This window comes from Ovis aries, chromosome 3, assembly GCF_016772045.2.
Source record: "Ovis aries strain OAR_USU_Benz2616 breed Rambouillet chromosome 3, ARS-UI_Ramb_v3.0, whole genome shotgun sequence".
Taxonomy (NCBI): Eukaryota; Metazoa; Chordata; class Mammalia; order Artiodactyla; family Bovidae; genus Ovis; species Ovis aries.
This window is the reverse complement of record NC_056056.1, coordinates 155,741,076-155,759,379: the sequence shown is the minus strand read 5'-3', so window position 1 is coordinate 155,759,379 and position 18,304 is coordinate 155,741,076. Positions and strand designations below refer to the sequence as shown.

General features: G+C 42.0%; 1 protein-coding gene across 3 annotated transcripts in view; it reads left to right on the top strand.

Moving 5' to 3' along the window:
• The window catches only part of SRGAP1 (SLIT-ROBO Rho GTPase activating protein 1), a 298,594-nt gene extending 285,510 nt beyond the window's left edge, over nucleotides 1-13,084 (top strand). For all 3 annotated transcript variants that reach the window (XM_027967491.3, XM_004006501.6, XM_042246974.2), the window contains exons 20-22: nucleotides 23-157; nucleotides 267-606; nucleotides 7,961-13,084. In XM_027967491.3, coding sequence (XP_027823292.2) covers nucleotides 23-157; nucleotides 267-606; nucleotides 7,961-8,338 — 853 coding nt within the window. In that variant the 3' untranslated portion in view covers nucleotides 8,339-13,084. The remainder of the gene's footprint in view (nucleotides 1-22; nucleotides 158-266; nucleotides 607-7,960) is intronic.
• Nucleotides 13,085-18,304: the final 5,220 nt, after the last annotated feature.

Sequence of the window (18,304 nt, the reverse complement as noted above, 5' to 3'; positions counted from 1 at the left end):
CTCTTGATTCTTACTGTCTCAGGGATGATACATTTTCAGACACTCTTAGCCAGAAAGCCGACAGCGAGGCCAGCAGTGGGCCGGTAACTGAAGACAAGTCTTCATCCAAGGACATGAACTCCCCAACAGACCGACACCCTGATGGCTATTTAGCCAGGTAGGTGGACCCCCAAGCCTCCACTTCTCCAGGGGTTCTGAGGAGCTGTGGCGTCCACAGCCTTGCAGAATTACCCAGTGTGACAACCTCTGCTATTCTCTCTGTCTAGACAAAGAAAAAGGGGAGAGCCACCCCCTCCAGCAAGGCGTCCTGGCAGGACCAGTGATGGCCATTGCCCCCTCCATCCCCCGCATGGTCTTTCCAACTCCTCAATTGACCTGGGGTCCCCAAGCCTGGGCAGTCATCCCCGGGGCCTGCTGCAGAGCCGTGGCCTCAACAACGACAGTCCTGAGAGGCGGCGGCGGCCAGGACACGGCAGCCTGACCAACATCAGCCGCCATGACTCCCTCAGGAAGATGGACAGCCCTCCTATTAGAAGGTCCACTTCATCAGGGCAGTACTCAGGCTTCAACGACCACAAGCCGCTGGACCCAGAGACAATCGCTCAGGTAGGTGCTTTGAAGAGAATATTGCATGCCAAGTACCAGGGTATGATGAAGGAGGCATTACAGGAGTTACTTTCTAGAGCCATATCATTTGTATAGAACCAACTAAAGAAAACAGGAATTAGCTCATTCTTTGAGGCCATTTGTTCATCCTAAAGGAAATGAGTCCTGAATATTCATTGGAAGGACTGATGCTGAAGCTGAAACTCCAATACTTTGGCCACCTCGTGCGAAGAACTGACTCATTTGAAAAGACCCTGATGCTGGGAAAGATTGAGGGCAGGAGGTGAAGGGGACGACAGAGGATGAGATGGTTGGATAGCATCACTGACTCAATGGACGTGGGTTTGGGTGAACTCCCAGAGTTGGTGATGGACAGGGAAGCCTGGCGTGCTGCGGTTCATGGGGTTGCAAAGAATCAGACACGACTAAGTGACTGAACTGAACTGAGGCCATTTGTTACAAGAAGGGCCCAAATATTGGGTTGGCCAAAAAGTTCATTCTCGTTTTGCCATAATATCAGAACGAAGTTTTTGGCCAGCTCAAGGTACTGGGTTCACAGTGATTTAAACAGAGACATGGCAGAAATGTAAGACCAGGACAGTCAAACCCATCACTCCTAAATGGCCAGAAAGATTCAGAAAAAAAGAATGAGGAAAGACTAGCCCTCCCAGATCTTGAACGGATGCTTGAGCTAGTAAAACAGACAAATCAAGGGAACAGAATGAAGAACCCTGAAACAGAACATTTTTAGTGTATGATGGTGACCCTTTCAACTTAGGGAATGAAGGATTGGTCAATAAAGGAAGTGAAAAATAATGGTTGGCTGTTTGAAGAACAAGTCTAGCTACTGTGTCGCTCCCGAATGCACGTGTATCTTCACTTCCCAACAGTGACTGCAGAGAAGGGTTTTGTAGGTTTTTTTTCCTAATGATTAGAATTGACAAAGTGTAAGTAAAATAATATTAATGGATTTTTCCATCATTCTACCATTTTTTTCCTCTGGCTCTTTTTAAAGCATAAGCCATCAGAAAATATATGTATGACAGAAAAAAAAAAAAAACTGAATCACCATCCTGTACATCTGAAACTAACACAATATTGTAAATCAAGTATACTTCAATGAAAAAAAAGAAAACGTGTGTATGGCCAGTGAAAAAGGAGGTGAAGGAGATTCAGGGTTTGCCATTAGAGTAATCTTAAAGTGTCTTATAGCTATCACTGAAGCTTAAAAAAGTGAGTGAGAAATTAATGAAACAAACACAGGGAAATATTAAAGATGGGTCATTTTTAATAAAGAACACTCCAGGAAACCTGCATTTTGATATGACAAATTTCCAAGCTATTTTCATTGTCCTGACTAAAAAGAATTTTGGAAAGCAATTGGATTACGTGGAGAGTTCCATGTATTTTTTACAAAATTAATCCAATTTCAAGTGCACAATAATTTTTCAGCAAAAATCGAAAAGGATTTTAACCTTTTGGGGTTTTTGTCTATTTTAAAGGCAAAGCAGAGTCCTTTGAGATGTATTTAGAGCCAGTGATATTTGACTATAATTGAATTTAATGATTTGAAAAATCCATAACATCATTGCTTATAAAAACCATATGAAACACTATTTAGGTTAGAGAGACATGGAATTAGGAGCTTAATAGTGGAAAGGCATAATAAGGTCTACTTTAACCCTTTTGCTTCTAGAACCAGGAAATCCTTTAACTGTAAGTCATAAAAACAAAAACTCAACAGATAAACCAGGCTCTGCATGTTTTCTCTGGGGCTAATACTTGTGAAAAACAAATCCATATATTTAGCATCAAATGGAAATCACATATGAAAATAATCACTTGTAAAGTGATGTCATCCTCACAAAATGGCTTCCAGCTGTATCCTTTATTTATCTTTCCATCTCTCATCTTCAGATTTTCCCATGAGGATAAGTGAGCCTGCCATCATGGTATTCATACCAAAAACACGCAAATTCTTTCAGTAAATAAGTAGAACCCCTGATAGAGCTTTTTTAAAAATGCAACTTATCCTTATGTGATCACTGGATCTTTGTTTATTCATTTAGCGAATCTTTATTGAGCACTTACTGTATGGCAGCTCCTATGATAGACATTATAGACAGAGTTAAATCAGTGGTCAGTCGCTGCATGAAGGTACTTGTAAATCAGTGGAGGAGGTGGGTGTGGAAATCGATTCCTGCTCTCCAGAGCTGCAAGCTAATGCTCAAGGTGAGTGGAAGTCCTGAAAATGTAGAGAAGGGGCATTTCAATCACACTAGTTCAATGGCCTTCTACCTACCTCACACAATACTCATGTGTGTGAATAAACAATGTAAAACAGATCCTCTTAACCTTTTTTTTTAAATTTAGTAGCTTCACAATGTTGTGTTAGTTTCTGCCATAAAGCAAAGTGAATTAGCCTCGCATATACATAAATCCCCTTTGTCACCAGTGAGCACTGAGTAGAGCCCCCTGTGCCACACAGTAGGTTCTTACCTTAACCTTTTCTAAGTGTTCAGTTCAGTTGCTCAGTCATGTCCGACTCTTTGCGACCCCATGAATCACAGCACACCAAGCCTCCCTGTCCATCACCAACTCCCGGAATTCACTCAAACTCACGTCCATCGAGTCGGTGATGCCATCCAGCCTAAGTGTACAGGTCAGTAAAGTATTCACATTGCTGCCTAACAGATCTCCAGAACTTTTTCATCCTGCAAAACTGAAAGTCTGTACCCATTTGAGAACAATGCCTATCTTCCCCTCCCCCCAGCTCAGGCCCTAGCCACCACCATTCTACTTTTTCCTTCTGTGAATTTGACTACCTCATATAAGTGGAATCACGCAGTGTTTGTCTTTTTGTGACTGGCTTATTCCATTTAATACCTTCAAGATTTATCCATATCATGGCATACCTTTTTAAGGCCCGGTAACAATCCCTTGTACATATACAGCACATTTCACTTTACCCATTCCTCTGGCAGTGGCGCACATTGGTAAACCCTTACCTTTTTACAACAGATACTTTATAATTTCCCCTTTATTATCTGAAATAAATGGATAGATGATATACCTAATTTTTTTAAAAAAAATATATAAAGCCCTAAATACAATAAATAGGAAAAAATAGAAATATTAAAACAAATGTATTTCAGTTAATGATTAACTAAACTAGAAGATGGGCTTCCCAGGTGGTACCAGTGGTAGAGAACCCACCTGCCAGTGCAAAAGATTTGAGAGATACAGGCTCAATCCCTGGGTCACAAAGATCCCCTGGAGGAAGGCATGGCAACCCAGTCCAGTGTTCTTGCCTGGAGAATCCCATGGACGAGGAGCCTGGAGGGCTGCAATCCATAGGGTCAGACACAACTGAAGTGACTTTAGCACACATGCATACTAGAAGACAAATGAAATCGTGAGATGCTTTCACTTACATGTACACTTACCATAAATACAATTAAAAATGAACATTGAGGGGCTTCCTTGGTGGCTCAGTAGTAAAGAATCTGCCTGCCAGTCCAGAAGACATGGGTTTTATCCCTGATCCAAGAAGCCCCCACATGCTGCGAAACAGCTAAGCCTGTGCACCACTACTGTTGAACCGTTGTTCCAGAGCCCACAGGCTGCAATTAGTGAGCCCTGTGCTACAGCTGTTGAAGCCTGCATGCCCTAGAGCCTGTGCCCCATGACGCGAGAAGCTGCTGCAATGCGAAGCTGCACACCACAAACAGAGGAAACCTCGAGGAGCAGTGAAGACCCAGAACAGCCATACGTGAATGAATCTGAAAAGTTCTTAATGTACATTGAAATGAGTATTAACTAGTCTCAACTCAGTTTCCACAATGGTGTTCCCATGGGTGATATGATTTTTAAAATGGTGGACCATCCTCTGTCAAACATGCTAAGTTGCTTCAGTCGTATCCCAACTCTTTGCAACCCTATGGAATGTAGCCTGCCAGTCGCCTCTGTCCACGGGTTTCTCCAGCAAGAATACTGAAGCGGGTTACCATGTGCTCCTCCAGGGGATCTTCCCTACCCAGGGACTGAACGTGTGACTCTCTTGTCTACTGTATTGGCAGGCAGGTTCTTTACCACTAGTGGTCATACAGTTCTGATCAAAGCAGAGTATAATTTACATGAGGGGTTTCATTCTTAGAAAACGCAACACTATAAAAATATATATATAAGAAAAGAGTTAAGATATATAAGATAGGTATCTAAGAAAGAGTTAAGTTCTAGACTCAGATTATTATAAAAAAAATTTCACCTACATAAATGTCTGGAGGATATTAAAAAGTTGAACAAGATCTGGGGCAATTCATTGCATGTAAATTATCCAAGATACTTGCAAGATATCCAATACCTCTGCTCACAAAATGCCATCCAGTTATTTTGACATTTAAAAATACACAACATACCATATTACAGAAATGCTTTCTATGGAGCAGTACCACTAGCATTGAGACCTACTGAACAGAAGCATCAGGGAAGGCTTGGAGTGAATTTTGAAGAACTGATAGAAGTTAGCCAAGTATATAATACGTGCTCAAAAATTATCTGTTGAATGAATGAAAAAAATGTGATTTTTCATGCCTATTCACTTTTCTTAAGAAATCGCTGGTCTAAATTTAAGCCACCTTTTACCATAGATTGAAATAGAATTCTATATAAGATGTCAGCATGTAAGGTCAAAACCGCCAGAAGACTGCCAGGTGCCTCAGAACGGCCAGTGCTTGCTCTGTGGCTCCATGAGCTGTTGGAGCCATTTCATCTGTCTCCTGCACCTTCAGAGTCACAGTAGTTATGTGAAATAGCATTGAGTTTATACAGATTACACACTGCTGTTAAAACAGCCATGCTTTTTGCTAGTCTGCTTGCTTTGAAGTATGTGAGTTTCTGTGAGGCTTAAAAAGAAGAAAGTAGGGAAAACCACTAGACCATTCAGATATGACCTAAATCAAATCCCTTATGATTGTACAGTGGATGTGACAGATTAAAGGGATTAGACCTGGTAGACAGTGCCTGAGGACTATGGATGGAGGCTCGTAAAGTTGTACAGAAGGCAGTGACCAAAACCATCCCCAAGAAAAAGAAATGCAAGAAGGCCAAGTGGTTGCCTGAGGAGACTTTACAAATAGCTGAGGAAAGAAGAGAAGTGTAAGGCAAAGGAGAGAGGGAGAGATATACCCAACTGGATGCAGAGTTCCAGAGAATGAGAGATGAGAAAGCCTTCTTAAATGAACAATGCAAAGAAATAGAGGGAAACAATAAAATGGGAAAGAAAGACTGGAGATCAAGAAAATTGGAGATAAAGGGAACATTCATGCAAGGATGGGCACAATAAAGGACAGAAATGGTAAGGACCTAACAGAAACAGAAAAGATTAAGAAGAGGTGGCAAGAATACATAGAAGAACTGTACAAAAAAGATCTTCACAACCCAGATAATCATGATGGTGTGGTCACTCACCTAGAGCCCAACGTCCTGAACTCAAGTGGGACTTAGGAAGCATTACTACAAATAAAGATAGTGGAGGTTATGGAATTCCGGCTAAGCTATTTCAAATACTAAAAGATGATGCTGTTAAAGTGTTGCACTCAATATGCCAGCAAATTTGGAAAACTCAGCAGTGGCCACAAGACGGGAAAAGGTCAGTTTTCATTCCGGTTCCAAAGAAGGGCAAGGCCAACGAATATCCACACTACTATACAATTATGCTCATTTCACATTCTAGCAAGGTAATGCTCAAAATCCTTCAACAAGGTGGATTTCAGCAGTATGTGAACTGAAAAATTCCAGATGTACAGGCTGGATTTGAAAAAGCCAGAGGAACCAGAGATCAAATTGCCAACATTTCTTGGATCATGGAAAAAGCAAGGAAATTCCAGAAAAAAACATTTACTTCTGTTTCATTGACTACGCTAAAGCCTTTGTGTGGATCACAACAAACTGTGGAAAATTCTTAAAGAGATGGAAATACCAGACCACCTGACCTGCCTCCTGAGAAACCTGTATGCAGATCAAGAACCAACAGTTAGAACTGGACATGGAACAACAGACTAGTTCAAAATTGGGAAAGGAGTATGACAAAGCTGTATTTTGTCACCCTGCTTATTTAACTTACATGAAGAGTACATCAAGCGAAACGCTGGGCTGGATGACTCACAGGCGCGAATCAAGACTGCCAGGAGAAATACCAACAACCTCAGATATGCAGATGATATCACTCTATGGCAGAGAGTGAAGAGGAACTAAAGAGCCCCTTGATTAGGGTGAAAGAGGAGAGTGAAAATGCTGGCTGAAAACTCAGCATTCAGAAAACTAAGATCATGGCATCCAGTCCCATCACTTCATGCAAACAGATGGGGAAACAATGGAAACAGTGACAGACTTTATTTTCTTGGGCTCCAAAATGACTGCAGACAGTGACTGCAGCCATGAAATTAAAAGATGCTTGCTCCTTGGAAGGAAAGCTATGACAAACCTAGATAGCGTATTAAAAAGCAGAGACATTTCTTTGCCAACAAAGGTCCATCTAGTCAAGGCTATGGTTTTTCCAGTGGTCACGTATGGATAGTGGAGGACAGAGGAGCCTGTCATGCTACAGTCCCTGAGGTTCATAGAGCCAGACACAACTTAGCAACTGAACAACAACAATATGGGTTCTGTACATTAGTATTAATTATCAACTTCATCTGTCTCTCTGATTACTTTTTTCCAGTTAATTATTGAGTTATTGACACACAATACTGTACATAAGTTTAAAGTGTATAGCATACTGATTTGACTTTTACACATTATAAAATGATTAGCACACTGGGTTTAGTGAACATCCATCATCTCATAGAGATGTAAAATTAAAGACACAGAAAAAAAAATGTTTCCTTATGATGAGAACCATTAGGATTTACTCTCTTAACCACTGTCATATATAACCTACAACAGTATCAATTACCATGTTATAAATTACATCCATAGTACTTATTCATCTTATAACTGGAAGTTCATTTCTTTAACTGCCTTCATCCAGTTGCCCCAACCCCCCTGCCTCTGGAAACCACAGATCTGATTCCTTTCGCTATGAGTTTGTTTTTGAAGTATACTTGACTTGCAGCGCTAATTCCTATAATACAATCTGTGCTGATGTGCTCAGTCGAGGCCGACTTTTTGAAACCCCATGGACTGTAGCCTGCCAGGTTCCTCTGTCCATTGAATTTTCCAGGCAAGAATACTGGAGTGGGTTGCCATTTCCTTCTCCAGGGATAACACGATCTAGTGATTCCACATTTCTATACATTTCAAAATGATCACCATGATAAGTCTAGGTTACCATCTGTCATTTGTTTTTCAACAGGATATCGAAGAGACGATGAACACTGCTTTGAATGAACTCCGAGAACTGGAGAGACAGAGTACAGCAAAGCATGCCCCCGACGTGGTGCTGGACACCTTAGAACAAGTGAAAAACTCTCCCACCCCCGCCACCTCCACGGAATCGCTCAGCCCTTTGCACAACGTTGCCCTCAGGAGCTCAGAGCCTCAGATCCGTCGGAGCACTAGCTCCTCCAGTGACACACTGAGTACTTTCAAGCCTGCGGTGGCACCCAGAATGGGCGTGCAGCTGAAGCCCCCAGCCCTTCGGCCGAAACCTGCTGTTCTTCCAAAAACAAACCCGACCGTGGGACCCGCCCCGCCTTCCCAAGGTCCAGCAGACAAGTCCTGCACAATGTAACACCCAACTGAGCGTGGCCATCTGGGGTGACGATTAAAGAGAGAAGACGGATTAGTGACAAAAGTCAACGATCCATAACGTGTGTTAGTCATGTGCTTATAACTGGAGATCTTTTGGCTTTTCTATGTTCTCGAATGTAATGTCTAAGATTAGCTAAATTAACACGGGCATTTGTATTTTGTAATTTCTTTTTTTTTTAATAACTGGACATATGCCATTTTAAAGACAATAGAAACACTTAGACTTACTTGAAAATCCAATGCTGCACCGTTTGTAATGAACACAGCACCGCTCTGCCCTGCACACTGCACAGTGCTTCAGGCTTAGTGTAGCCCGGTGAGTCAGAAACACCGGCCTCTCAAGGCAGGAGAATCTAAGTAAGTGCCAGGCCCTGGAGTGTAGGCAGTGTTGGTCGGTGGCACTTGGGGTGAGGCTGAAAGGTGACAATGGTATTGTTTAGTAGCTGACAGTGAGTACCTCTGATCTCATGCAGTGAGGTTGAGACCAGCCCTTGCTGCATACTTGCTGTTGTCACAGTGGGCTGTTCCCAGTGGGATTTGCAGCCCACTGCCCAAATGAGTAGGATTGTCTTATTCCTAACAGTTAAATCTTAGCAGGGGGGGCGCTAGAACCTCTGCAGTTACTGCGCCAACTAAATCTGGGAAAGAGGAGGGGGACAGTCCTCCAGAGCTCCTGCTGGACTCTTTCCCTGAGCCTGATCAGGCCCCAGGAGGGTTTCCAAGTTCATCCGCTGCATTTAGCACAGACTAGAACAGTCTAATTTTCAAGACTGTCTGGTTACCCTATTCTGTCCACTCCTTCAGAGATCTGTTGTTGCCTAGAAAATAACTTCCAGCTCCCATGAAGCCCTGTGTTTTCCTCTTCAGCAATGGAGAAAGTGCTTGGTTCACCTGGCCTTCTCTTCCCCTGACTAGAGGATCTGGGTTCCCCTAAACATGCTGCAGAGGCCTGTTGATCCTAAATTGAATCCCCACCTTCCCTCGCCAGCTGTCTCTTCAAGCTGTGGTCTGGTAAGAGCCAGACCAAGGCGGGAAGACATCCCCATGGTTCTAGGATGATCTCCCAGTTGTTCAGCCTGGAACCAGGGCTTGCTTTGTTTTTTCCCAACTGGTCTGTACATCACTCACATAATCAGCTGCAATCCATCGGGATCCTCTTTCTCTGACATCTCTGACCCATAGACAGTTTTTCTTTAGCCCATATTTTTGCTCTGTTTCCCCTCTATCTTAAAAAGAATACCTTGAACTCAATTTGCTTTTGTCTAAGGTACAGATCACCGCTGTTCTATCAGCAGCCACTTAGACCATCTGTAAGCCTTTTATCTACTCTGTCACTGAACTTACTGATGAAGAGGGTTTGTTTGTTTGCTTTTGGGGTTTTTCCCCCCTAAAAATGGATAGCCAGAACTAATCCCTCTGGACCACTTTGATTTTAAACTGGCAACCAATCGCATGCCCACCTAAGAGTTACAGTATGGACTTCGATTTCTCAGCTCAATGGGGAATCCATCAATGTGGAAAAAAATGGGGATCTGTACTAAAATCAAGATCGTTACTTTGATCTCTACCTCAGTTTGCCAGTCTGATCATTCTAATGCAAAGAGAGGTTTTATTTATGAGGTATTGTTACCTTTGAAAGTCACACTGCTGGTTGCTTGCCTGCAGCCTGATTTCACAAATGGACTAAAAAGTGAAAAAAATTACTTCAGGTATTTCCAGGTATTGTAAACCTCTGAATTTTTGCAACCATCCTTTTTGCCCATTTTGATAAAGAGACCCAGCTCAGCATCTTGTGCAACCCTCCCAACCTTTTCCTTGAGCTTTATTAGTCTTCCAGCACCTTTGGAAACCATGGAAACCCAGCCAGGACTGAGCTCTGAGTAGCACCAACCCTTCTGGACAATCTTCCCAAATGTCTGGAACATTGAAACTTTTAAGAATAATCTCCCAGTTCTTTCTCGATTCCACTTTGATCTCTTGATTCTCTATTGTCCAATAGGGAAACAGAAACAGAGAAAGGAGTGGAAGTAATTGTGGAGGAAACTTTAAATCTTTTAGCAATTAAAATAAAGATTCTTATAAAACCACTTCCTTATTTGATGGACGAGACATCAAAAGAGAAGAGGTGTTTTGAACTTATTCATTTGGGGAGGGTTCTTGTACAAGCTTTAACTTAAGTGTTCCAGATCTTGCTCATGCAACTCCATTTCTTCAGACTTCTCCCTGGTAACCTTCCCCAGTGTCTCGTCCCTTTGGTGTTGACACCTGTGATGGAATGAGGACTGCCTTTCCACCCTCCACGTCAGGACTCTGCTGCCTTGGAAGGCAGAGGACACGCTGCTCCAGACCTCAGAGCCTCAGAGGCTGTGCCTTCTTCCAGGAAACAGCTCCTAACACTCTCCCATCACTCCCTTTCTTTACCTGTCTCTGTCTTCTCTCTATTACTCTGTTGTCACCTGAGGCTTTCTTTCCCTTCAATTCCCAGGAAAGGATGTGACCTCAGAGTGAGTAAGGACTCACTCAGGACTCACTTATCCTTACTAGTAAAAGTCTAAGATTCCAAGGATAAGACAAGGTGGCCCCTTCACAAAGGATCAAAAAAAAAAAAAAAAACACCCAGTGAGTTCCTTCAAGGGTTTACCTGCAAGCGGTCCTCTTGACAGCCACAAGTGTAGCCCACAGTGAGGAAGTGGGAAGGCACAAGGAATGGGAAGAGAAAAAAGAAAATAAGTTCCTAAAAGGTTATACCCCGGCTTTAGGAACCTTATAATAGATCCTCATGTGCAGTCTGGGAAGTGAGTCATTTTGGTGATGGGTAAATGAAGTTCTACAAAGATTGCCTGACTCCACTTACACAAGAATATGTATTCACAGCTGATATAACTGAATGTTCACATCCCATCCATAGAACTCAATTGAGTAGATTTACCAAATTGGCCTTTGGGTTTGGGTGAGGATGCTTGCAGTGAATCATTAGCATAGAGTGAGTGGTTCTTAAAACATATTTTCTGATGAGTGTTCTGTAAATTATTTCAGTTTGTTGAATGGCCCTTTGTAGAGCTCCATGTTCAAGTTGGGCATAAATGTCATTGTTTAACAATTTTGCACGTTTTCACACAATGTAATCTGACTTTGATGCCCCTTGAGCAATCCATAGAATAATGTACAGCAGGGTCCCACTTAATCTACTGAAATGAATATAAGCAGTGATCAATGGATATAGAGCACCAAGGGTCAAATTGTATGAGTTTTCTGTCTTTGTTCTTTTGCCATTCCCAAAAATGGGTTCATAATTTAATTAAGAAAAAGGAAAAAAAAAAAAAAAACCAGGGACATGGAGGTCTCCTTAGTATTCGGGAATGAGACATAGCCTCTAGGGTCTATGAAGTAAAGAAACTTTAGTTTGGTAATTACAGTCTCTGAAATCCAAAGTTTAAGAGCCTATGGTTCTGTTGGGTTTGGAAGACTTCAGATTTGGGATGTCATTCCTGACCACAGTAATGAGAGACCATGAATGCAAGAAATGTGCTGGGGGCTGAGTCTTGGCTCTGAGTTACTTCCCATAGAGACTTGGAACTGTGGGGCAGCTTAGAAGTGAAGACTCTTCCCACAGAGCTCCCTAATGGAGGCTAGCACCTGAACTAAAAGCCAACCTCCAGCTGGGCTGGGGTGTCAGGTGTGGAGCAGGGTGACTCTGGCACAGCTTTGTTCAGATCAATAAAACAAACTGGAAATTGAGCTTTCACTTACCCACCCTAGTATACTTTCTTTAAAAAAAAAATAGAGTCTGTATTATAATCAAAATGGTACCTGTATCTTAAAATTATGTAGGGAATTTTGTATGTTTAAATAATTGTACTGGGTTCCATAATGCTTATCTTAGAAACTGTTTAGTAAAAGAAAATATATAAGCCGTGCATTTGTGAATGCCCCCCTTTAGAACATTCATCCAAGTTCGATGTATAGTGTGATGGTTATTATAGACGTTTAAAGTATAGTAAGTGGCTGTGTGACAGGAGAGACTGCTATTTACCTATTGACGTAAGAGTTAACTCCTGCCCACGTAATTAAATCAGTATTGTCCTTCCCTGTTGGTTTGATCAGTTGCAGTACTGGTGGCTTCCTGCTTGTGACTGTTACCTAATCGTGTCAATGTACATCTGTAGTATGTACATGTGAAAGTGCCTTTCTATTTTAGAGGAGTCTTAGCCTTGCTCATTACTGTTGCCCCACACCCAGTTCCTCGCCCACTTGAGTGTTTTGAAGCTTAACTCCCCTGTCTCCCAGCGTCTTCGCCATGCCCGCCTTCCTATGCCTCGGTGCTCAGTACTGTCCAGTCTTGCGTCCTCATCCGTCATGGTCAGTCATGGTCATCAGACATCATTTTCCTCTTAGCCGTGACTGTGCCTTTCCCTCCCTACAGTCACTCTCTGGGTCCCCGACACCTCACCCTCCTCCCTCTCCCGCTCACGTGCTGCTGATGGCCATCCTGCCCTCCTGGGCTCTGTACTGCCTCTTACCATGACATTTCCTCGTCTCTGAGGTGAAAGTAGAGGGGGATGCTTTTCTAGTTCTGGAAGGGAAAAAAAATGTTTTGTTGATCTGTTGTGACAATGCACTTTTCTGTATAGTACTGTACATTTTCGCATGTACCATTCCAGGCTTCAGTATCCAGTCAGGTCTGTTCTTCACGGTGTATCTTTATAATAAATAAGATAGTGCTGGCTGCCTTTGTCTGCTTCCAGTTTGGTCTGATTCTCTGCACTTTTCCATTACTTTTTTTCTCATCACTATTAACCCTTTAGAGAGCTGAGTTGCCTGCCTTTTTAATGTTTTTAATCTCACTTTCATTTTTGTTTGTGAATTTGAAAATGGTGCCTCATTCATAGCACCTTGTCCATGAAGCCAGGGTGTTTTAGAATAGTTTGGAGACCCCTGTGAGAGAACAGGTCAGGAGGATCTTAACTAAGCAGCTAAGAAAGCACAGTCCTAAACATTCCGGATTGAATTTTTTCCTTTGAGAAGGAATTTTTGACATAGTAAACTTTGTCAAGCTGACTTTGGGATTCATTTGAATACGCAGAAATGCAATCCTCAGGTTTAGACTATGTTTAGAATCCCCCCATGTATAGATATTTTATCTTCAATCTTACCTTTTTTTGCCCCAAATTCTTGAGGACTAGCATTACATAATATAGCTTTGTAAAACTGTATCAACAATGTGCAGATTATATCAGCAAAATGTCAGATTGGAACATTCATGAGATGTAAAAAAAAAAATGACATAAATGGAAGGGAATAAACTTATCGAATCATAAAATACATAGAGAAAAATATAGAAATCATTAATATAAGAGTTTTCACAAAGTGATACCCTATTGCATCCACCCCCAGATCAAGAAACAGCATTGTAACAGCCTCCTAGAAGCTAGGCTTGTGCCTCTCCAAAGTTAATCAACATCCTGATGAGTAACACCATAGTTTGGTTTTGTCTGTTGTTTTGACTTTCTACAAATGGACTTGCAATATTTAGATTCTCTCTGGCTTCTTTTCTTGACATTTTATGTTCAGGAGAGTCCATGTTGCTAAATATAACTGTGTGCTCAGTCATGTCCAAATCTGGTGTGACCCCATGGACCGTAGCCCGCCAGGCGCCTCTGACCATGAGATTTCTTAGGCAAGAATACTGGAGTGAGGCACCATTAACTACTCCAAGGGACCTTCCCAACCCAGAGATTGAGCTGCCATCTCCTGCACTGGCAGGTGGATTCTTCACCACTAGTGCCACCTGGGAAGCCCTATAATGGCACCAAATGGTCAGTACTGAAATCAGACTGATTAGGTTCTTTGCAGCCAAAGATGGAGAAGCTCTATACAGTCAACAAAAACAAGACCTGGAGCTGACTGTGGCTCATATCATGAGTTCCTTATTGCAAAGTTCAGGGTTAAACCGAAGAAAGTAGGGAAAACCACTAGGCCATTCAGGTATGACCTAAATCAAATCCCTTATGGTTTTATAGTAGAGGTGACAAATAGATTCAAGGGGTTAGATCTGGTAGACAGAGTGCCTGAAAAACTATGGACAGAGGTTTGTAACATTGTATAGGAGGTGGTGACCAAAACTAACCCAAGAAAAATAAATGCAATAAGGCGAAGTGGTTGTCTTAGGAGACCTCATAAATAGCTGAGAAAAGAAGAGATACAAAAGGCAAAGGAAAAAGATATACCAAACTGAATGCAGAGTTCCAAAGAACAGTAAGAAGAGATGAGAAAGCCTTGTTAAATGAGCAAGGCAAAGAAATAGAGGAAAACGAGAGAATGGGGAAGACTAGAGATCTCAAGAAAATTGGAGATACCGAGGGAACATTTCATGCAAAGATGGGCACAATAAAGGACAGAAACAGCAAGGACCTAACAAGAAGAAGAGATTAAGACAAAATGGCAAGAATACACCGAAGAACTATACAAAAAAGGTCTTAATGATCCAGATAACCACAGTGGTGTAGTCACTCACCTGGAGCCAGACATCCTGGAGTGTGAAGTCAAGTGGGCTTTAAGAAGCATTGCTATGAACAAAGCTAGTGGAGGTGACAGAATTCCAGCTGAGCTTTTTTTTTTTTTAATTTTAAAATCTTTAATTCTTACATGCGTTCCCAAACATGAACCCCCCTTCCTCCAGCTGAGCTTTTTAAAAATCCTAAAAGATGATGCTGTTAAAGGACTGCACTCAATATGCCAGCAAATTTGGAAAACTCAGCAGTGGCCACAGGACTGGTAAAGTTCAATTTTCATTTCAGTGTTCAAACTACCATACAATTGCACTCATTTCACATGCTAGCAAGGTAATACTCAAAATCCTTCAAGGTAGGCTTCAACAGTACATGAACTGAGGACTTCCAGATGTACAAGCTGGGTTTAGAAAAGGCAGAGAAACCAGAGATCAAATTGCCAACATTTGTTGGATCATGGAGAAAGCAAGGGAATTCCAAAAAAAATCTGCTTCATTGACTATGCTAAAGCTTTTGACTGTGGATCACAACAAACTGTGGAAAATTTTTTAAGACATGGGAATACCAGACCACCTTACCTGCGTCCTGAGAAATGTGTATGCAAGTCAAAAAGCAACAGAACCGACATGAAACAACAGACTGGTTCCAAATCGGAAAAGGAGTACAGCAAGACTATATATTGTCACCCTGTTTATTTAATGTATATGCAGAGTACATCATGTGAAATGCTAGGCCTGGACCACTCACAAACTGGAATCAAGATTGCCTTGGAGAAATAGCAATAACCTCCGATATACAGATGATACAATTCTAAAGAGCCTCTTGAGGAGAGAAAGAGTAGAATGAAAAAGCTGACTTAAAACTCAACATTCCAAAAACTAAGATCATGGCATTCAGTTCCATCGTTCCATGGCAAATATATGGGGAAGAAGTGGAATCAGTGACAGATTTTATTTTCTTGGGCTCCAAAGTCACTGCGGACAGTGACTGCAGCCATGAAATTAAAAGATGCTTGCTCCTTGGAAGGAAAACTATGACAAACCTAAACAGTGTATTAAGAGAGACGTCACTTTGCCAACAAAGGTCTATATAGTGAAAACTATGGCTTTTCCAGTAGTCATTTATGGATGTCAGCATTGGACCATAAAAAAGGCTGAGCACCAACAAATTGATGCTTTCGAACTGTGGTGCTAGGGAAGACTCTTGAGAGTCCTTTGGACAACAAGGAGATCAAAACAGTCAATCATAAAAGAAATCAACCCTGAATATTCATTGGAAGGACCGATGCAGAGACTGAAGCCACTTTGGCCGCCTGATGCAAAGATTCAAATCATTGGAAAAGACCCTGATGTTGGGAAAGATGAGGGCCGGAGGAGAAGGGGACAACAGGATGAGATGGTTGGATGGCTTCACTGACTCGATGGACGTGAGTTTGAGCAAGCTCCAGGAGATAGTGAAGGACAAGGGAAGCCTGGCCTGCTGCAGTTAATGGGTTCTCAAAGAGTCAGACATTACTTTGGGACTGAACAACAACAATAAATATAAACATAACATGATAACTGTAGTTTTCTCCATTTCTGGGCTGTATAGAATTCTATATGAATATGCTTAGGTTATACTTCAGTACTTCCTGATTAAACTTTTGGAATGATAGCAGAATCTCTAAACATGGACAAATTTATGAAAAAAGAAAGGAAGATCACCTGTTCAAAGAAAATGTTTCCCCAAACATAATAGAATGACTTTGAACTTAGCCATTAAATGGAACACCTATCTGAAAGCAGGTAAGTACCACTTTTGGACCTGAGAGGTGGATTTAGAGGCTGGTCCACAGAACAAGGACTTTCCAGGTGGCACTGGTAGTAAAGGACCCGCCTGCCAATGCAGGAGACCTGAGTTTGATCCCTAGGTCAGGAAGATCCCCTGGAGGACGGTATGGCAACCCACTCCAGTATTCCTTGCCTGGAGAATCCCATGGACAGAGGAGCCTGACAAGCTACAGTCCATAGGATAGCAAAGAGTTGGACACAGCTGAAATCACTGAGCACACACAGGAACAAATGCCCAAATCCAATAGGATTGTCCCAGAAAAGCCCCACTGTCCTGCTTACCCTTCACTATTATCCTCAAATCCACGAGCCTCGACCAGCCACAACCCTCCCAATCTGTGCCTGCATCCCTCACTCCTGAATTAGAGTTCCATGTGGGGATGTCTTGTTGTCACCTCCCACTGCTCATATGCCAGCATCCTGTGAGAATAAGGGAGGCAAGGAAAGGAAGTTTTCTGGCTCCTACCTTGAGTAGTTAGGACTCAAGCACAAAGTTCCCAAGCTTGATCTGAAATGCCCAAAAGTCTGGAAGCCAAAAATTATGGCAAAGTCCATTCCATGGGTCTTATATCCCCTTTTCGATTTTGGAAAATAGGGTTATGATCCCTTTGGGAAATAATCAAGGTGAGGTTCATCATTCTTCAGTAGACTTTTATCTCTACAGTGGATAGAAAACATGCCTTCTACAGTGAAAAATGGTGATTTTTATTAAGATTACTCCTTAGTTATTCCTGGAATGTTAGGTCCATGAATCAAGGTAAAGTGGAAGTGGTCAAACAGGAGATGGCAGGAGTGAATGTCAACATTCTAGGAATCAGTGAACTAAAATGGACTGGAGTGGGTGAATTTAACTCAGATGACCATTATATCTACTACTGTGGGCAGGAATCCCTTAGAAGAAATGGAGTAGCCATCATAGTCAACAGAAGAGTCCGAAATGCAGTACTTGGATGCAATCTCAAAAACGACAGAATGATCTCTGTTAGTTTCCAAGGCAAACCATTCAATATCATGGTAATCCAAGTCTATGCCCCAACCAGTAATGCTGAAGAAGCTAAAGTTGAACAGTTCTATGAAGACCTACAAGACCTTCTAGAACTAACACCCAAAAAAGATGTCCTTTTCATTATAGGGGACTGGAATGCAAAAGTAGGAAGCCAAGAAACACTGGAGTAACAGGCAAATTTGGCCTTGGAATGCGGAATGAAGCAGGGCAAAGACTAATAGAGTTCTGCCAAGAGAACGCACTGGTCATAGCAAACACCCTCTTCCAACAACATGAGAGAAGGCTCTACACATGGACATCACCAGGTGGTCGATACTGAAATCAGATTGATCATATTCTTTGCAGCCAAAGATGGAGAAGCTCTATACAGTCAGCAAAAACAAGACTGGGAGCAGACTGTGGCTCAGATCATGAACTCCTTGTTGCCAAATTCAGACTTAAATTGAAGAAAGTGGAGAAAACCACTAGACCATTCAGTTATGACCTAAATCAAATCCCTTATGACTATACAGTGGAAGTAAGAAATAGGTTTAATGGACTAGATCTGCTAGACAGAGTGCCTGATGAACTATGGGTGGAGGTTCATGACATTGTACAGGAGA